The following is a 21,656-nucleotide window of genomic DNA, read 5'->3' as shown; positions in this document are numbered from 1 at the left end:
TATTATCTCACCACGTGGAACTATGCGATACTAAGTTATGCGTCAACTTAAGTTCTATGTGTTTGCAGCTGCGACTTGCTTCTTTTCTCGGTTTTCTTCATTCTTGATAGAATCATGCGTCCAACAAGTGACAATTCTTATAATTTTCAAGGATTAACCATTTCGTAGGCATGTAATTGCAGGATATTATTAATTGCATGATTTTTCCATCAAGATAATGCATTTTTCTCATAATTTTCTTAATTGTTCTCAATAAAAAGGTTAAATAACTTATATTTCTACAAATTATCAGCTTCGAAACATCATATCATCCCATCTCATGTTGGACCCCCAAAGAGCCCTTTAACAAGACTAAATCATAAGTTCGAGAACTAATCGAATAAAAATATTCAAACTAAATAGTTCGAGAGTTTTGTTTGTTTATTTAATGGATGTAATGGATATTTGAATGAAAATAATAGGGCAAACTTTGCATTAATGGTCGGAATAAAAAGACTTAAAAAAATTCAGTTACAAGACTTGCATACCAAAGATGGGGGAATTTTGGCATATGGCCAACTTTCACAGTAAATTCCAATAAACTAGAAATGTACAGCAGAGCGATGACGTAAATATTTTTAAGACCCCACAAGGCCGCAACCCGCGAAAATTGCAATCTGCCCGCTATTTCTCAATTCTCACCTCCGTCACTCTCGTCTTCTGTTTGTCTCTGGCTCTACAATAGACAAAAGAAGAAAAGAAAAGAAAAGAAAAGAAGAGAAGAGAAAGAAGAACGGAGGAATCGATCGCATCCAGTTACCGCCGGTGAGTACCTTCCCTACTCGATCATGGCTCAGAACCAGCTTATCGACTCTCTCACCTCCCATATCTCCCTCTACCATTCTACATCCGTTCCCGTCAACCGCGATACCAATTCCAATCCTAGGTCCTCGATCCTTAAATGGTTCTCTTCTCTCAGCGTCCACCAACGCCAAGCTCATCTCACGGTGGTTGACTTCAAATTCGTCCAAATCCTCATCCAAATGGTGGCCGAAGTTCGCAGACGAGGGCATGGTTTCTTTATCCTCCTGCCCGACATTCCTTCCTGCGACCCTCTGCACCTACCCAGCATATGCTTTAAGAAGTCCCGCGGACTATTGTCTCGTGTCTCCGAGTCCAACGAGTCCGAAAGGATGATTTTTGAGTCCAGTCGATTATTCGGTTCCAGGGAAGGCGACAAGCTCGAGGAATGTTCTTGTTCATTAAAGAACATCGATTCTATAACTGTAAGCGAGGATTTTGTATCAAATGTGGATAAATTTGTCGAGGCAATGGATGGAGTTTCAAATGGGGCGTTTTTGAGAGGCGAAGGGGGTGACCTGGCGTCCAATTGGGCCGAATTAAATTGGTTAAAAGCGAAAGGATACTACAGTATCGAGGCCTTTGTGGCGAATAAGTTGGAGGTGGCTTTGAGATTGTCATGGATGAACTTGAATAATGGAAAAAAACGATCGGTTAAGTTCAAAGAGAAGGCTACCGCAACTGGCATGGCGACAAACGTGTTTTGGAGGAAGAAGGGATGCGTGGACTGGTGGGATAAATTGGATGCTTCGTCAAGGGAAAAAATTTTGACTGCAATTCTGGGGAAATCAGCAAAAAACTTGGTAATGCTGGGAACATTTACATGCTGTCCATCTTGTGTGCTTATTTAGTTGAAGTCGTTACATATTTTTTAAGAATACTCGGGTTGCTGGTGCTTAATCCTTTCATTTCTTTACTTAATGTTTGTTGAAGTTTCTGTATCTTCTATTTTACATACTTAATCCTTACTCAAAACATTTAGGTTGATACACATATATACGTACATACATATATACATATACATCCATCCATCCATCCATATACATACATCCATCCATCCATCCATATACATATATACATACATACATATATATATATATATATAATGCACAAGTCAAATGAAGATATTGGTTCTGGAGTTGTCTTAGGATGGTTAGATACTCTATCGTTTTTTAATTGTAATTCGTGAGATAGGATTCTTGGATTGTCCCCTTCATCTTCTTGTTGGTTGGAAGATATTCCGGGTATAATTATATCAAGGGAAGTGGAAAGTGACATACTTGAGGGGTTTCAGGTTGAGAGGGATTATATTTCCTTGTTTTATCTCTAAGCAGTTTGCTACAACAGTCTCTTCTTTTGCTTGGTGAGCTGTGAGGTAGGTTCCTTTCCTTTATTCTACTTTTTTGGATCTTGTTGTGGAAAAATTTCAGAAATGCCTATCCTCTTGCAAGAGAAACCATTTCACCAAGGGAGGCAAACTCACTTTGACATTGCTAGTTTTGAATGCAATTGCGACTTATTTTCTCCCTTTGCTTAGGGTTCACGTGTCGGGGAAGGGTTTGATGTGAGGAAGAGTTCTTATTTGGGCTTGTGGGATGTGGTTTGGTGACCAAGCTATTGGATCTTATGGGTCTAGGCACATGTAATTTAAGGGCACAAAAGAAGGCATTGTTGGCTAAATGGTTGCAGCAATTTCTTAGAGAGTATGACACCTTATGACATAAGCTATTGTAAGTGAACATGTCTTCATTATTTTGAGTAGATCCCTTAGGTGAGGTTTCAAAAGGTACTACTAAAAACCTTTAGAACTCAAGGACACAGTTGTACAACCTATAGAACAAATCCTATTCAAGAAAGGTCGTACTAGAACTCTATGGGAAATAGAAGATATGTGGCCCTTTTATCACTACTAGGAGATTTTTCTATCATTGTAGGGAGAAAAGATTGTTTTATGGTAAATCTCTCTCCCTTCAACCTCTCACACTTGTTGGGGAAGGTTAAAATTCTTAAGAAGGGCAAATTCTTTGTGCAACAGGTCCTCCATAGTAGAGTTAATGCCCGTGATGAAGTCGTTACGTCGAACAGAGCAATTATGTTGTGTATTGTGCAACAGTGTAGCTGTGCATCTTAACCATCTCCCATGGACTTGTGATTAGGATTGCTCGACATGGAGGTATTGTTTGTCATTCTTCTTCTAAGGATGTCTCTTGCCCCTATGATTACGATGAGGACTCGGTTGTTAGTGTAAGTAGCGAAGAATTGGATCTTCATCATTTGGACCCAGTTTTTGAGGATCCATTTTTAGTAGAAGTGTAGAACATATAGGGGAAGCTTTTGATATTTTGTTTCTCAAAGAGATAAGGAAAAACAATGTGTTCAAGATACAAGGTTGAGTACTTCTTCTTTGTCTCCCTCCCAGATAACATTCAATTTTTCTTCACTTGTAGAAAAGCTTGTAGTCTTCAATTGTGTAAGTGGGTTAAATCTGTGGCCTTTCAAAAGGCTCCTTTGTACTTTGTTTCGATTATAGTTCTTTGGGTTGAAGCTACACTTTCAAGGAATATCTCTTTTCGAAGATTGTCGAAGGTTGTTGATGCATCTTTTAGGTTCTTCATTTTCCAGCTTTCTGCCCTCTTTATTCGGTCATTTGCATAGTCTTGCAACATATATTTTTTGTATGCATTTTCTCAAGCTTAGTTGGCGTTTAAGTTCTTTGGTTAAATCTTTGGTTTGAAAGAGTTCATTGTTTTTTTTTGGATAAGTCTCTGATAGACCCTCGGTTATTAGGAGGTATATGAGAAAAAGAAAGAGAAATGGAGAAGGAAATGTAAATGGCGTAAATTGTTGCAAAAGGAATATTAGTTAGTTATGGGTGATAACAGATTGGAAGTGGGCCTGAGGGGAAAGATCCGTTTTGTTAGATTGTTGTTGGGGGGGGTGGTGATATTTAGTCTGTAAAGCTCAAAGAGGGGAGTCTTGTCTTCCTTGGCATTTGATGTAAAAAACAGTGAATATATAATCCGAGTTCTATCATTTTGGTATCAGAGTTGTTGTTCCTCGGGGGATGGTGAAAAAAATGGAGGCTCGAATGTAAGTGATTGAAAAACAACTTACTCTGCTACAGGTGGGAATGGAGGCCAGGATGGATCAACGGTTTGTTGAGTTGCAACAGCTGACGGAGCTCCATGGCAGCCTGATTTGAAGCTATGGGGGAGACTGTGGAATAGAAGATGCTATCAGCGCTTGAGGCGTGGTCAAGGAGAGGAGGCACAATAGAAGATGGAAGTAAATCATCGTCGTCTGAACGCATAGTGACCGATAAGGTAAACAACCAGTAGTGGAGAAAGCTGAACGGTTGGGGAGCACATCTGAGAAGGAGAAGAGAGAGGTATCCTTGTTTGATATGCGATTAAGAAAGCTTGAAATCCCGATTTTCAAGGGTGAAGTAGGGGACGATCCCTTTGGCTGGTTCCATCGAGTGGAGCAATATTTTGTGGTTAATTGATTGTTAGAGAAAGATAAAATTGATGTTGCAGTGCTTTGCTTGGAAGGAGAGGCGTTGGAATGGCATCTTTGGGAAGAAGAAAAAACGCCAATGGATACATGGGCAAAATTTAAGGAGCAACCGTTGTTCCGATTTTTGCCGACGAAGGAGGAGGATCGTCGAGCGCAACTCCTTAATCTGAAACAAGAAGGGACGGTAAGGGCTTAACTCCTTAACCTTTGCCCATGCCAGAGATGATATGCTGCCTATGCCTTTGCTTTTCTTTCTGCTGATGCCTATAGCTTTCCCCCTGCGCAGGGTGGTATCGCTCTCTAAATACTGGGTCTACTGTTGTTGAAACTACTTGTTCAGGGAAGCGCGAAGAGTAATTTATCAGATTCGTGGACTCACTAGCCGATGTCATTTTCAATTGACATAGAAAAGTATGGAGATTTTAAGTAGCAAGAAGTTTCTTTACGATACAGATTTATTTTCAATTTCCCAGGTCGAGGCAGATCCCTTTTTTTTTAATTTAGGGAGGCTCCTATCCGATTGACAAGAGATGCTTGCTTTTAAAGGAGTATGTTGGCAAAGTAGGCTGATGGGCAAGACCCTTCCCAATCGAAGCAATCCTGAGATCGTATGGCATAGCGCAAAGTCGACATCTTCGTGATTCTCGGTCTGAAAATGCGGGGATGATATTTCTATGGACTTCATTGATGGTTTGCCCAAATCTGATGTATATAACTCCATATTGGTACGATCGTCAAAATACGCTCATTTTTTTCAGCTGAAACACCCATATACAGCCACCATAATGGTTGCGATATTCCTCAAGGAGATTGTGTGACTTCATGGGGCACCAAAAGTATCGTAAGCTTGTTTTGGGAGGAATCGGATGGGCACTCAACTGAAGAGGAGTACGGCCTACCACCTTTAAACCGACGACCAAACAGAGGTAGTGAATCGGGGATTGGAAGAATACTTACGATGCTTTGCAATGGACTCGCTGACAAAGTGGGCTTAATGGTTAGCGTGGGTTTAATACAACTACAACACATCTTACCATACTTCAATAGAGAAGCCCCCCCTACGAAGTAGTTTATGGCAAGCCAGTGCCAAAATTTGTTTCATATGAAGCAAGAACAGCTGCGGTAGGGATAGTCGATGTCCTTTTAAAGGAGCGTGATGAAATGTTGAAGAAGTTGAAGGCTACATTGGAACACACACAACAAAGGATGAGGCCTTTAGCAAATGCTAAACGGAGAGAGGTGGAGTTTGCCATTACAAATTAGGTATATATTAAGCTCCGACCTTATAGACAGAGTACAATGTGCAACCACAAACACCCATAACTCGCACCTCGATTCATTGGACCTTTTCAGATTATCGAATGCGTCGGTCCAGTGGCCTATAAATTGGATATGCCAACCAATGTCAATATTCATCCGGTCTTTCATGTGTCCCAGCTACGTAAGGCAATTGGTTTTGTTTTGTCGACACTTACAACTCCTTCCTTGCTGCAACCTAATGGATCAATGTCCATACGACCAGCTTCTGCATTGGGCATCCGCAAAATCGGAGCTACCGTGGTGTCCCTACTGATTTTGAGGTGCTCATTCAGTGGGACAAGATGTCATCTGACGATGCTACATGGGAAAATGGACTGCATATTATCGATCAATTCCCAGACTTTCACATTGAGGACAAGGTGATTTTTGGGGGGCGGGTAGTGATAGGCCCCTAGTTATTAGGAGGTATATGAGAAAAAAAAGAGAAATGGAGAATGAAATGTAAATGACGTAAATCGTTGCAAAAGGAATAGTAGTTAGTTATGGGTAATAACAGATTGGGAGTGGGCCTGAGGGGAAAGATGTGTTTTGTTAGGTTTTTGGGGGGGGGTGGCGGCTATATTTTGTTTGTGAGGGGAGAGTGATGGATTTTCATTTTGCATTGTATTGAGTAAAGCTCGGAGAGCTTGATGAGAGGGGGGAGTCTCGGCTTCCTTGGTATTTTATGTCAGGCAGATAATTAATTTGAGTTCTATCAGTCTCTTCCTTGGATTGCTCTCTTTGTTTCAGCTTAGGTTCAAACCTCTTCATGTTCGATCTGAATCAATTTGATTTCTTCTGCTTAGTCCTTTTCTTTTCTTTGTATTCATTTTCGCATTTTTCATATTTTTGTTTGAGAAAATGAAAAGAAACTAATGCTACAAAATACTTGAACCCCAAATGGGACACAAGAATAATAAAGTAGTATTTGAATATCAAATCAGAACATCTGAACATAAGTGAATTAGAAGGGAAATGTAAAAGCATTTTAGTTAAAGACAAATATTCTAAATAGAGTATCCTGTGAAGCCTTTAGAAAGAGAACATCAAGAAGAGGCATTTAGACGAGCCGAACCAAAACGATCATCGCAAAGGAGAGTTTTGTTATGGAAAACCCTCTGATTGCGCTTTTACCATAATTAGGAAAATAAATCTTTCACTTCACTAGACCACAAAACTTCGGACTTTGACACCATAGCTGATCAACAATTGAAAGATATTCTCCTTAAATGGATTAAGGAAAACCCACTAGATGTTGAAGAGTGAGAAGAGTTTCCACCAACATTACCCGACGAATGACCAACTTCAAGAGTCTGGGTTATCAATCAAGTTCTATCTGAAAGAAGCTGCTGAAAATCAGAAATCATCATTCACTCTCAGCCTGAAAATCAGAAATCTCATCATTTACTCATCAACCAAAAATCCAAGAAGCTGGAATTGGATTCTCCAGTTACTCTTCAAAGGAAATTTCCAAGTCATTCACTCTCGACTTCAATTTGTCCTCTTTGTTCTGTGGATATCGAAGACCCTCCACATTTTCTTTGAAGTTTGGCTCTCATGAAAACGTTGGAGGCTTTTCTAAATCTTCAGTAGGCTTTAAGTGTGGTTAGTCCAATGTTATCCTGATTTTATTTAGTAGGCTTTTCTAAATCTTCAGTAGGATTCAGTAGGCTTTAAGTGTGGTTAGTCCAAGTTTGAGTTTTATGTTTTCTTTCCTCTTTTGTACTTCGAGCATTAGTCACATTTCATTAATTCAATGAAAATTCTGTTTCCGTTAAAAAAAAAAAAAATCTCATAATCTTTAAAGAATCTTCGAAAGCCTTTGTAATTTAATATTATTTCTCTGTTTTTTCTCTGGTATATTTTGAGCTTTGACTTCTTTCATTACATCAATGAAAAATTTGGTTTCCTCCAAAAAAAAAAAAAGAAAAAAAAAAAAGAAAAAAAGGAAAAAAAGAAGATCAAACTACGTTTGGTAACTTATTAACTAAGTTAGCTGACAAGGTACTAAAACTAATTTATTAATGAACCTGCTAATTAAAGTAATTACAAAGATACCCCAAACAAGCTTACATCGTTCTTCTTCCCTGAAAAATTTAACTCACTTTTAATTTTGATTTATGTACAGCAGGTTTGAGATCTATCACCATATTTTGGCTAACTTCCAGTCACTTTTTGAGTTTTCAGATACATGAGATTCTGAGGTGGACAAGTGGACTTGCGGAGCATGAGATGGGGCTCTTTAGTGCTGAATGGAATAGACCATTTAGGTACAATTGTACTATATCTCCACCAGGGTCCATGTTAACAGCCCAAGCGGACCTGCATATTGACTTCAACATAATTCCAGCTACCCATTCCGGAAAACCTTATTTATTAACCAACATCTTTAGAAATTTGCTTGTGCTTCAGGATATTGTTACGATCGTATCGTCGTGTCTTCATGATGAATACTATAAGAGTAATCTATTTTATAGCACTTTGGGTTCTATCTGTGCCATCCCTGATTGTATATTAAGAAAATTGCGTGAATTTCTTATGTTTATTTCACTTGATTGCACGAAATTTGAGCTTCTAGGAGAGGGGGATAGTAAGTCCTTTCCAAGTAAATCAAGAGAGCATGTAGGTGCTTCCAGTAGAAGGAAAAAGGGAAAGAGCCGGAAATCACAGAATCCTGTGATGAGGGCATGCGTAGATGATTTATCATGCCATAAATTTACGAAGGTAAATTTGGTTTGAAGCATAAGAAATGTTATATTATGGACTTATCTGCATGATATGAATTTAATTTTTTGACGTAGGCTCAGGAATGTGACAAGGAGTGTGCTCACAAAGGGAGAGAAGTTATGACGGAACCCACAACAATGTCTATTATGTCCAAGGGAAATGAGACTTGCAGAGAAATCCCAGCAGATATATCTAAAACGGTTGATTTGATTTTTATTTATTATTTTACTAGTCTTTTTTTCCCTTTCTTTCTTTTTAAAATTTGTATCATATATTTAATGGCTTGATTGCATTGTAACCAGTAGCCTGTCACCAGGTACATGACCATAAAATGAGTGTTGGAAAAGATCAAGGCACTGCAAGGAAGAAGAAAAAACACAAGAGTAAAAACTCTGGTGGGAACAGCAGATTAGTTGAAATAAGACCTTCAGTTGGGCCAGCCGTTAAATTTTCCTCGCCATCTTTTAGTTCTCAGGATCAGGTAGCAGAGTTGGACAATATATTCATAAAACCTTCCATCTCAAATATCAAGAATGATACTGCAAATAATGATGACAGTTCAGCATTAAACTCAAATCCTCTGGTTCTCTCTAATGCACCAAATAGAGAGTATGACAGTAGCCAAAATATTGAAATGCATGAAGTTTCTGGGTTAACGAAATCTGTCTGTCAAATTAGTCCTGGAGAATCTCAGTTCCCAAAAGGAATAATTGAAAATCAACGCTTATCATCTACTTTGGAATCGTCTACATCTTTTATTGATTGCAGTGCAGTACCTTCTCATTTGCCTTCAATGGAGCTAAAGAATATTGTCAAAAGTGATGTCAATGTGAAGGGTTCTGTGCGAACTTGTGAATTAGGAGATAAATCATGTTTGTTGGATAAACTTCCGAGAATCATTGATGTAAAGGAGAAATCATGCTTATCTCGAAATCAATTTAGTGGTGATACTTGTAATACTAGGACCTTGAATCCCTTGGAACATTCTCCCTATGAATGGCATGGTGTAGCTTCTTTGTATATCCCATCATTCAATTCACATCTCCCACCTGCTACTGATAGATTACATTTAGATGTTGGTCATAATTGGCACAATCATTTCCGTCGGTCTTTCACACCTGCAATGCCTCAATCAAGAAATTCTTCTGTTAAAGGTGGTTGTAATCCCATTCTGACTCGACCACTGTTAATGAGTCTAGATTGGCCCCCAGTCTTACGAAGTGCTTCTGGCTTGGCTTCTACAATGACGTCAAATCAAGATATTGGGTTTCTTTCTAGGAGACAATCTACTTTTTGTCAGGGGTTCCCTAATAACAGCAGTCAAATTAGTACAGAAGATGAGAAGTACTCTAAAAATCTCACGGATTTTCCTGATTTGTCAAATAATCAAGATTTAGCTGATGAGTGTGATGGAAACTGGATATCGGAGGAAGAACTGGAAATGCATGCAGTTTCTGGGATAGACTACAATCAGTATTTTGGTGGTGGTGTTATGTACTGGAATCCTTCTGATCACCATGGGACAGGATTCTCTCGACCTCCTTCGCTTAGTTCTGATGATAGTTCATGGGCTTGGCGTGAAGCTGACATGAACAGGACTGTTGATGATATGGTTGCTTTCTCTTCTTCTTACAGTAATGGGTTGACTTCCCCAACTGCTACTTCATTCTGTTCTCCTTTTGATCCACTGGGTTCTGGAAAGCAGGCTCTTGGTTATGTGGTGCAAGGAACTGATCTACCCAACAACATGATCCATTCCTCACCAACTATGAAAGACACGGTAACAGAGGAAGATGGTCCTAGATCTTCGCCAAATTTGTCTAGTGATGTTGAAGGGAAAACAGGAGACTCACATTCATTTCCAATCTTGCGCCCTATTGTTATTCCAAGTGTGTCGAGGGAAAGATCAAGATCTGAGTTCTGTCATGGTTATGATCATAAAAGCCCATGTATCCCTCCTACTAGGAGAGAGCAATCTCGTGTAAAGCGTCCACCATCTCCAGTAGTTCTTTGTGTTCCACGGGCTCCAATACCACCTCCACCTTCTCCTGTAAGTGACTCCAGGAAGCACAGGGGGTTTCCAACTGTTAGATCTGGTAGCTCAAGTCCAAGGCATTGGGGTGTAAAGGGTTGGTATCCTGATGGAACTAATTTGGAAGAAGCATGCTTACGTATTGATGGTGCTGAAGTTGTATGGCCTAATTGGAGAAATAAAAGTAATTCTAATTGCTCGACAGTTCAACCTTTGTCATTAATAGCTATGTCCCAGATAGCTCTCGATCAAGAACATGTGAGTATGCAACTGCAATCCAAATATTTGAGCTATATACTGTGTCTGAAGTTCCCTTATGATTAATTTTCTTTTGCAGCCAGATGTTGCATTTCCTCTCTTTCCACCTACGATTAGCTGTTCTGTAAAAAAAGAATCTCTTTCTTTGATGCATAGCCGCCTACATGATGAGATTGACTCTTTCTGCAAGCATGTAAGAGCTCTCATTGTTGCTTTTTGTGTAGTATTTCCTAGTTGGAATTTATGTAAACGATTTTCATCACTGAGAAATGCTATTCATGTGATATATGCCATACTAGGTTGCTGCAGAAAATATGACTAAGAAGCCTTACATCACTTGGGCGGTTAAACGGGTTACACGGTCCCTTCAAGTCTTATGGCCCAGGTCCAGGACAAACATTTTTGGTTCAAATGCAACTGGTTTGTCCCTTCCCACGAGTGATGTGGATCTTGTGGTTTGTCTGCCCCCAGTGAGAAATCTGGTTAGTTCATTACTTTTACTGGATCCATCATGCCTATATCCCATTGATTATTTCCTTTATTGTGAAATACTCTATTTTATTTATTGTATTATATTTGCTGTTTTTTATTCTTTCCTTACTTTTAATTGGGTATTTCTTCTATTTAAGAAACCCTTTCCTCCTTAGCAAAATAAGAGAAATAATGTTTTTCAGCATGGTATCAGAGCTTCAAAGGTTTTGAAATCCTAAAAACCCAGAAAACCTCCAATTTTAAAAACCTAAAAAAACCCTACCTTCTGTCGTCGCCGCCGCTGCCGATCAATCTCCGTTCGTTCGCCACTACCGTCGGTCACTTGAAGCATCGCTGGAAAATGTCGCATCTCCGCTAGACTTCGTCACATCTTCATCGAACGTGTTTTTTGGTCGCTTTCCCCCCTCCCGTTTTAACACTTGTCCATTGGTTGTCTTCGCCGTCTGACTTTGTCTGTGTTGCCAACTGTCGTTTTTGTTGCTCAGTGCCGCCCATCGCCGCCGTCCGCTGGTTGTCTCATCAAGTTGCTGGTTTGTTTAGCCTCTGTTTGTTGTTTTTTCTTTCCTCCAGATCTATTGGTTTTATTTTTTGGGTTTTTGTTTCTTCAACAATATGTTAGACACTAGCCACTCATCTTTGCAAAGCCCTTCCAATCAATAAATCTTTAAGACAAGCTCTTTGGAAGTCTAAAAGCCCGAGGAGAATAAATATAGTCCTATGGATAATGTTTTTTGGAACCGCTCAAGTGTGCTGCAAAAGAAGCTGGCCTCCCATTATCTTTCTCCCAATAGATGTACTTTGTGTAAAAGGAATTGGGAAGACCTTCAACACCTTTTCGATTGCGTTTATGCTCAAAACTGCTGGTTCTCACTATTCAAGACTTTCAACTTAAGCTGGGCTTTTGGGGAAGCATTCAGAGATAACGTCCAACAGCTGTTAGTAGGTCCAAGCCTTATGAAATTTCAACAGATTTTGTGGGTCAATGCTGTTAAGGCAGTGCTGGCAGATTTGTGGTTTGAACGGAATCAAAGAGTCTTCCAAGATAAGGAAACTCCTTGGTTCGCAAGATTTGAAGCAACCAAACTTAATGCCTCTTTGTGGATTTCTCTCACTAGTACCTTCGCAGATTACTCATGTCAAGAAATTAGTTTGAATTGGCATGCCTTCCTTTCACTAGATTTTTGAAGCTACCCTCCCACAGGATTTTTGGCTAGCTGTGTTTTATTTTGTTCTTAGGCTGTCTCACTTTTATTTTGTTGTCCAAGTATTGAAAGTTTCTCTTTGTACTGTTATGAAACCTTTTATATATTCTTGCTTTTTGTCTTTGAAAACGATGAGGATGCTATGGGGGTGTCAATCTAGTTGAGCTGTCCTGGTGTACCTGCTGATCCATTTCGTATTCTTGTATTCTGAGCATTAGTCTCACTTCATTTTCTTAATGAATAAAGAGATCTGTTTCCTTTTCAAAAAAAAAAAAAAAACATAATATGTCAGACACTAAAGCACCCATCACTAGAGTTTGTGACAATTGTGTCCTTTCGACCAGTCCCACTGTCCAAATAACTACCATTTGACTTAATGGGGATAATTTTCTTCGTTGGTCCCAAAGTGTTCAGATGTATATTCATGGACAAGGGAAGATTGGTTACATCAAGGGAGAAAAAACCACCCCTAGTCCAGATGACCCTTCATTCGTCGGGTGGGACGTTGAAAACTCCATGGTTATGACTTGGCTTGTCAATTCCACGGTTGAAGGTATTAGCTGTAACTACATGTGTTACTCTACTGCTAAGGAATTATGGGATAGTGTAACTCAGATGTATTTTTGATTTGGGCAACCGGTCATAAATGTTTGAGTTAAACTTGAAATTTGGTGATATACGACAAGAAACTAACTCAGTTACACAATACTTTCACTCCTTTAAAAGGATTTGGCAAGACCTTGACCTCTTTGATACGTATTAGTGGAAGTCTACAGAGGACCAAAAGTACAATAGGAAAACTGTTGAAAATGGTCGTATTTACAAATTCCTTGCCGGCCTCAATGTTGAGTTTGCTGAAGTTAGTGGTAGAATACTTGGAAAAACTACTCTTCCAACTATTAATGATGTTTTTTCTGAAGTTCGCAGGAAAGAAAATCACAGGAATGTTATGATTTGCAAAAAACCTATTGATTTTGTTGAATGCTTTGCGTTGGTCACTGAAAATATTGTAATGAAGGCTTATGATCAATCCAACTAGCCATATGAAAAGCCTCGTGTCTGGTGCGATCATTGTAATAAACCTCGACATATGCGTGAAACTTGTTGGAAACTTCATGGAATGTAACGAGCCGAGTTTAGGAGGGAGATATGAATGAACCGAGACCACATTCGAATGAGAGGGATCCTGAGGACATGGAAGTATAGTTAAGAAAGGCTTAAAAGAATTGAAAGTTATTACCTATACCAACAAGGTGCACCTTCCTTTTTGGTGGCTCAATCATAGGAACTCCAAAGTTAAGTGTGCTTAGCTTGGAGCAATCCTATGTTGGGTGACCTCATGGGAATTTTCCTAGAATGTATGTGAGTGAGGACAAAGCATGCTGAAAGGACCAGTGTTGGTTTGTGGGGATAACCTTCACTCTTAGAAGCATGCTTAGTGTCACAATCTGATTTTGAGATAGTAGATTGTGACCCCACTTGTGTAGACAGTGCAGTGGTGACATGTGAGTGTTGACACATCTGGCAAAGACAGAGGGCCAAGAGAAGTGCCATGATGCGACCGAGGAGGACAGTGCATCATCTAACACACCAACATAAGTGGGCAAGCATGCTATGTTGAACATTAAGCAAAAAGAAAAGCAACCGTGTTGTCGATGGTGTCAGTGACAAGCTCCGTGGGGAGTTAGATGCATATTGATAAGATATGCAAGCACGTCGAATTTCATGTCAATTGGAGTTCAGATGAGCGCTCTACGTTGGTGAGTGACAGTTTGCCACATTTGATATGCATGGATAGCAAAGAGGAAAATGTTCAAAATGTACTATAAGGGGAGGCATGGTGTCAGCTCTCCACCACCTCTGGGCCTTGTGGCCTAAGTGAGCTACCCTATCATGGCGTGGGCGAGTGTTACACGATAAGTGTCTTGGGTCTCTTCCATCGAGAATGAGATCTCATGGACGGTGTCGGACGACACGAGTGTGCCGACATTGCGTCCCTTCCCATGTTTGATGTAGTACTCGGTATGCCGTTTTGATTCGACAAGGACTCGAAAAGGCCTAAGTCTCGATTATGTCCGGATGGATGGATGTCCGGGAAGTCCCGAGTTGGATTGTTGCCCGTTGATGATGGTTCTCGATAAGCATGCTCGATCAGGAGAGAGAAAGCTGATGACATCCCGACACTCGGGATGACATCTTAAAGCATCAGTGGGACTCGATAGTTCTCGGTTGGCCCGATACTTGCTCGAGTTGTCCCAGTAAGCAGGTAATGGCCTAGTAGAGCCCGGTAGGCAACCATTAGGCCGGTAGAAGCTCAGTAGGCGCCGAAGTAGGCCGATAGAGCCCGGTAAGCATTGTTATGTCCTGAAAAACCCCGATAAGTGTCCGAATCACTCGGTAAGCCACGGTAAAGGGTTATAAGCCTGTTTTGGCCCAATGAAAGGTTATAACTCATACCGATGAAGTTTCGAAGTGATATAGAAGTATGAGGGACGTGTTGTTGGGAACCAAGATGGCGGAGAGAGATGCGACGTTGTATTTTGGTGACCTTAGCCTCGTATATGGGCAAGGTTGAGCCTCAAGACTTGACCTAGAGTAGAGGCAAGTTAGCTAGTCACACATGAGGGAAAATACACGTACGGGCAATGTGTATATGACCGAATGAAGTTCAGTTCGGTTGAGGATGGAATAACCTCGCCTAAGGTCCGACAAAACTTCAAAGAGTCGAGCAAAAAGTGAATTGGGACTTGAGCATCCCTTAAGGCTGTCCATGATCACGGGTGAATCATGGTGCCGCATGGTTAGAAAAGCACGACCGTGACACTTAGCTTGGAGCAATCCTATCTTGGGTGACCTCCTTGGAATTTTCCTAGGATACATGTGAGTGAGGACAAAACATGCTGAAAGAGGACCAATGTTGGTTTGTGGGGACAACCTTTACTCTTAGAAGCATCGAGACAAGCAAGGATGACGTAGCCATGTTGTAGGGGATGCAAGGGAATGCCGAGGTCATCAGGTGCCGAATCTAGATTCCGGATCCTGGGCCCTGGGTTGATATATGGAAAACCTGCAAATTGGAAAAGTTCTCAACAAGGTGGGCGAAATTCTCATCAGCATACCTCTAATGCTAATGTTGTTGACTCCAGCCCGTTTAATAAAGAGCAAATTGATCAAATTCTGAAGCTGCTAAAGAACAATTCATCATCTGGTAATCCTAGTGTTTCCTTGACACAATCAGGTACTTGTCCTCAAGCTCTCTCTTGCCTTGATTCATCTTCATGGATTATAGATTCTAGAGCCTCTGATCATATGACCATTTCCTCTTGTTTATTTGAATCATATTCTCTTGTGTCTTGCAATGAAAAAACTCGCATTGCTGATGGTAGCTTCACCTCTATTGCAGTGAAAGGAACTATTCCTTTGACTACAAAACTTACGTTACGTTCTGTCCTTCTTGTTCCAAAATTAGCTTGTAATTTATTGTCTGTTAGTAAAATCTATATGGATGCTAATTGTCAAGTTATCTTTTGTGAAACTCATTGTATCTTTTAGGATCAGGACTTGGGGAGATGATTGGGCGTGCTAGGATGATTGATGGTCTCTATTACTTTGATGAAGTTTCTGCTAGTCATAAAAAAGTTAAGGGCTTGAGTAGTGTCAGTTCTCCTTCTGTTAAAGAAACTATAATGCTTCATTATAGATTAGGGCATCCAAATTTCTTCTATTTAAAGTATATGTTTCCCAATTTATTTAAAGGATTTGATTGTTCAGTTTTTCAATGTGAAAGTTGCGTTTTTGCCAAACATCATCAATCCACCTATTTGCCTAAACCGTACAAGGCCTCATCACCTTTTTCCTTAATTCATACTGATGTTTGGGGTTCGTCTAAAATCTTGACTCATAGTGATAAGCGTTGGTTTGTTACCTTTATAGATGACCACACTCGTTTAACTTGACTTTATTTGTTAACAAAAGCGAGGTAAAAGAGGTTTTTGTTCGGTTTTACAATATGATTGAGACTCAATTTCAAACTAAAATTCGCATTCTTCACTCTGATAATGACATTGAATATTTCAATGAACAATTAACCAATTTTTTGCAAGATAAGGATATTTTTCATCAAGCTACGTGTCGTGACATGCCTCAGCAGAATGACATTGCTGAGTGAAAGAATAGACACTTACTTGAAGTTGTTTGTGCCCTTATGTTCTCTATGAACGTTCCAAAATATATGTGGGACGATGCCATTCTTACAACTACATATCTGATCAATCGGATGCTGTCTAAGGTTCTAAATTTTAAAACTCCTCTGAATCACTTCAACGAGTTTTTTCCTAATAATCGGCCGTTCTCTGATTTACCAATTAAATTGTTTGGGTGTACTGCTTATGTCCATACTCCTCCTTTTCTCGAACTAAACTTGATCCTCGAGCCATTAAATGCATTTTTGTAGGCTATGTCTCTCATAAGAAGGCTTACAAATGTTTTGATCCTTTGTTTTGAGAGTATGGATGTGTCCTTTTTGGAAAATCAACATTTTTTCGGCCCAAATTCTCTTCAGGGGGAGACATCCAACCTTGAAGATAGTTTTTGGAACACTTCATCTCTCCCAAACATCAGTGGTCTTGAAATTATAAGTTCTAGTCCTTCGATGCGAAGTATGGAGAGTTCTTCTTTAGGGAGAGAAACACTACAAAATGACTCTACAAGTTGAAATCCTGAACTTCAGGTTTATACTAGAAGAAACTTGACTCAAAAAGTTCGAGATCAGATGGTTGACTTATCATAGGACCAATCAAATACTCCGATGAATGATCCTGAAGATCCAGGTATTTGACATCTACTCCTATTTCTCTTAGTTCTTCATCTCCTTCTAATCCTTTACTTGATGTCTCTGATCTTGATATTCTAATTGCCAATAGGAAAGGTACTCGTAAATGCACTAAATATCCCATTGCAAACTATCTTTCTTATCATAAATTATCCGACTATTATAAAGCCTTCACATCCAAAATAACCAACCTATTTGTTCTAAGGAATATACAGGAAGCCCTAAATGATTTGAATTGGAAATTAGCAGTGATGGAAGAGATTAATGTGCTGAAACAAAATTGCACATGGGACATAGTCGAACTACCAAACGGTAAGAAAACAGTGGGATGCAAATGGTGTTCACTGTAAAATGTAAAGCTGATGGTAGTATTGAAAGGTACAATGCCAGATTGGTTTCCAAAGGGTTCACTCAAACCTATAGCATTGATTATCAAGAAACATTTGCTCCAATAACTAAAATTAATTCTATTAGAATGCTGTTGTCTGTTGTAGTTAATTTTGATTGGCCTCTTTATCAACTTGATGTTAAGAATGTCTTTCTCAATGGGGATCTTGAAGAAGAGGTTTTCATAGACTTTCCACTTGGTTTTAAGGTGGATCTCGGGATTAACAAAGTGTGCAAGTCAAAGAAATCATTGTACGGGTTTAAACAATTTCCCAGAGCATGGTTTGAACGGTTTGGAAAGACAGTCACAAGCTATGGATTCAGTCAAAGTCAAGCTGATCATATTATGTTCTATAAACATACTGGAAGTGGTAAGTTAGTTGTTTTAATAGTGTATGTTGATGATATCATTCTTATAGGTAATGATAAGATAGGACTGAATATCCCGAAGAAAAACCTTACTAATGATTTTCAAATCAAGGACCTGGGAACCTTAAAGTATTTCCTAGGCATGGAGTTTGCCAGGTCTAAAAGTGGCATTCTTGTCAACTAGAGGAAGTATATTCTTGACCTACTGAGACAGGTTTACTTGGTTGCAAGCTAGCAGAAACTCCCATTGAGCAAAATTTAAAATTGGTAGCTGCAACTGAAAAAGAGGTAAAAAAAAAAAAAAAAAGGAAAGTACCAGAGACTTGTGGGGAGACTCATATACCTCTCTCTCACATACGTCCTGACATTGCTTTCGTAGTTAATGTGGTAAGTCAGTTCATGCATGCTCTCAAGTCATTTCACTTTGAAGTAGTTTATAAAATCTTGAGATATTTGAAAGGTACTCCGGGAAAAGGTATACTATTTAAGAAGCATAGTCACTTACATGTCGAAATTTACATTGATGCTGATTGGGCAAGCAATATGATTGATTGAAAATCCACTTCGGGTTATTGTTCTTTTGTTGGAGGAAATCTAGTTACTTGGAGAAGTAAAAAACAAAGTGTGGTTGCTAGAAGTAGCGCTGAAGCGGAATTTAGGGCGCTAGCCCATGGTATTTTTGAGGGCATATGGATAAAAAAACTATTGGAAGAATTGAAATTTTCTCAGCAATGCCCATACGCGTTTATTGTGATAACAAGTCAACAATTTCTGTTGCCCACAATCCAATTCTTCATGATAGAACGAAACATATTGAAGTAGATAAACACTTCATTAGGGAGAAGATTGATGCAGGAATAATATGCAGTCTCTTTCTTCTGACAACAGAGCAAATTGTAGATGTGTTAACTAAAGGTCTTCCAAAGTGCCAATTCAACAAGTTGATTGATAAATTGGCCATGAATGATATCATCAAACCAGCTTGAGGGGGAGTGTTGATTATTTCCTTTATTGTGAAATTCTCTATTGTATTTATTGTATTATATTTGCTTCTTTCATTCTTTCCATATTTCTAATTGGGTATTTCTTCAATTTAAGAAATCCTTTCCTCCTAAGAAAAAATGTTTTTCAGCAAGTACTTTAAACCAGGCTTGTTGCTCTTATCTTTTAGGAACCTATCAAAGAAGCTGGGATCTTAGAGGGACGTAATGGTATCAAAGAAACCTGCCTTCAGGTATGTTTATTCTTATCTCAAGTAATAGAATATGAGATTGCAGCTCATAATTTTTTTGTGTTTACTCCAGTTATTGCTGATTATTCCTTCTGAAGGATACATTTTTTTTGGCTAAAAGAGAAAGAGAAAAAAAGAAAAAAAGAAGGGTAGTTGTTTTAAATGGCAAAACTGTTATATTTTTAAATATATCAAAATGATAGACATTGATAGACAGTGTCTATGACATTTTACTATATTTGTAAATAAGTTGGCTCATTTGAAAACAACCTAAAAAAGAATGATCATTTTTTTAAAAAAAAATTATAGTAAAAGGAAATCCAATCTTAGTTGTTTGTAAAAGTTAAGTGGTATCAATATGATGGTTATTCCTTTCTCTTTTTGCATTGGAGTTTCTAATACCCTAGAGCTTTCCATGTTTTCCTTTGTTGATTTAGATTAGTTTAAGAAGGTGTTTTGTTCTCTCCATGACATGAGATTGGGATTCCCGTCTCTTGTATTGTATCGATTTCTTACCAAATGAACAAAAAGAAATCAGTTGTCTCATTATCTAGAACATGTCGAAGTAAGTGTTATGTTTATTTATGCTTTCAAGATAAGTGAGATTTATGCCTTGTTTTTTTGAGAAATAGAAAATTCTCTCTCCAAAAACCACATGGTATTAGAGCAACTCTAATCACACAAAACCCTAACCTACACTTCCAGCGAGCGACTTCCTTTGCCAACCCCCTTTTTCTTTTTTCCTTTTCCCCTTTTTAAAAAGGCAATAGGACCGCTCATTGATTTATGAAAAGAGACTAATGTTCCAAACTACAAAATTTTTAAGGAAATAAGAAAAGTAAGAGAGAAGATTAAAACTAACTATGAGTACAAGTCAAATAAGACGAAATGTCTAAGACTAAGAAGCACTAAAAGCTTGGATAGAGAGACCCTGTTTTTGTTGGATCAGATTGTTTTTCTTGGGTTTTAATTTTCTGTTTTGTTTTGTTATTGTTTTGTTTGTTTCATTGGTGGTCAGCTCTTGGTATTATTTGGGAGTTTTGAAGCAGCTATCGATTTTTAGTGTTTAGTGGAGGGCTTGTTCATATTTACTTCATTCTTTTGCAAGTGCTCAGAGTCTCAGTCAAAGATTTTGTCAAAGATTTTGGAATATTTTTTTGGCTCTTTTTTTGTTTATTTTCTTTGGATGATCTCTTTATGGTTTTATTTGTTATTCATATATATTTTTTAATTTTCTTTTTCACCCCTTTTGGGAGTTTGTATCCCTTGAACATCTTTTCCTTTTCGTTATACCAATGATAAGTTGTTTTTTGTTGAAAAAATACTACTCAACCTGGTTGAGTATTGTTAGCAATGAATAGTTAAATCTATGCCACAAAAATCCAGCCAGCCGCCAAGCAGGATACACTATCTCAATACATGAATTAAAAATTTATGAAGATGCGTTTGGTTGCAGAAGCTGTTCAGTTGTTGCTGTACCATACGCAATGATGATATCCTTAAGGCTTGTAAAAATAAAAAAGTTGTAGCTTTACCATAAAGAAGCGCATTCTCAATCTCACATGGATCACATTCATGTTATTTCATTTCTCTTTGTTACAATTCGCTTGGCAGAGGTTATGATTTTATTTTTGTAAGTGTAGAAGTTTAATAAATATTTTGGTTTTTCAGCATGCAGCCAGATATCTTTCCAATCAGGAATGGGTAAAAAGCGATTCATTAAAGACGGTGGAAAATACTGCTGTAACTGTCTTCTCTATCAACTATTTAATTAATTCTTTCAATAATAGATATTATTCCGTAGATTTGCTCATCAGTTTCTTTTTCGGGTCAGATACCTATTATCATGCTTGTTGTTGAAGTTCCTCATGATCTCATTACTTCGTCTACTTCAAATATGCAATCACCCAAGGAGGAGTCCTCTGCTGTATCTGGAGAACAAGATGCCAACAATCTCAATGATATGGCTAGTTTAGAAGATTCTGTATTGCCAAAATGTTTGGAGGTGAATTATGATTCCTCAGTTAGCACAAAGTCAGTTCGCATTGACATCAGTTTCAAGACTCCATCGCACACGGGACTCCAAACTTCTGAGCTGGTAATCCATATTTGGAGCATAGCATACTTCACTTTCTGAAATTTATCATAGTTTTTTTTTTTTTTTTTTTTTTTTTTTGTGAATTTTTTAACTTTCTTTTAAAGTTGTTTTTCTTACAAAAACAAGAAAAGACACAGAACCTGGTATCCATATATATATATATATATATTTTAAGGAAATAGAACTTTTTATTGAAATGATGAAAAGAGACTAATGCTCAAGATAAAAAAAATATAGACATAAGACGACAAATCCTTTTACAGCAAAGTGTAAGAACTACGCAAAAAAGTGAAACAAACTAAAAAAACAAGAGAAGGCAAACCTCTAGGCAAACTCAAACTTAAAAACTAAGAAAGCGATTAATCTTGAGAAGC

General features: G+C 38.5%; 1 protein-coding gene and 1 pseudogene across 29 annotated transcripts in view; both read left to right on the top strand.

The window, feature by feature from the left end:
* Nucleotides 1-660: 660 nt before the first annotated feature.
* MEE44 (Nucleotidyltransferase family protein) overlaps nt 661-21,656 on the top strand; it is a 45,193-nt gene continuing 24,197 nt past the window's right edge. For 26 of the 29 annotated variants that reach the window (XM_090316174.1, XM_039028726.2, XM_090316172.1 and 23 more), the window contains exons 1-9: nt 662-1,643; nt 7,843-8,379; nt 8,457-8,582; nt 8,699-10,672; nt 10,752-10,865; nt 10,972-11,154; nt 19,125-19,187; nt 20,856-20,927; nt 21,019-21,282. In XM_090316174.1, the coding sequence (XP_090172300.1) occupies nt 828-1,643; nt 7,843-8,379; nt 8,457-8,582; nt 8,699-10,672; nt 10,752-10,865; nt 10,972-11,154; nt 19,125-19,187; nt 20,856-20,927; nt 21,019-21,282 (4,149 nt within the window). In that variant the 5' untranslated portion in view covers nt 662-827. Of the gene's footprint in view, nt 1,644-7,842; nt 8,380-8,456; nt 8,583-8,698; nt 10,673-10,751; nt 10,866-10,971; nt 11,155-19,124; nt 19,188-20,855; nt 20,928-21,018; nt 21,283-21,656 lie in introns of all 29 variants that reach the window. The other 3 variants (XM_090316176.1, XM_039028753.2, XM_090316178.1) reach the window with 2 other exon arrangements.
* LOC150038239 (uncharacterized) lies at nt 12,530-16,024 on the top strand (annotated as a pseudogene).

This window comes from Benincasa hispida, chromosome 1, assembly GCF_027475165.1.
Source record: "Benincasa hispida cultivar pf3 chromosome 1, pf3_genome.v1.1, whole genome shotgun sequence".
Classification (NCBI taxonomy): domain Eukaryota; kingdom Viridiplantae; phylum Streptophyta; class Magnoliopsida; order Cucurbitales; family Cucurbitaceae; genus Benincasa; species Benincasa hispida.
The sequence above is the reverse complement of the archived record's forward strand: the minus strand, read 5'-3'. Positions and strand labels throughout refer to the sequence as shown.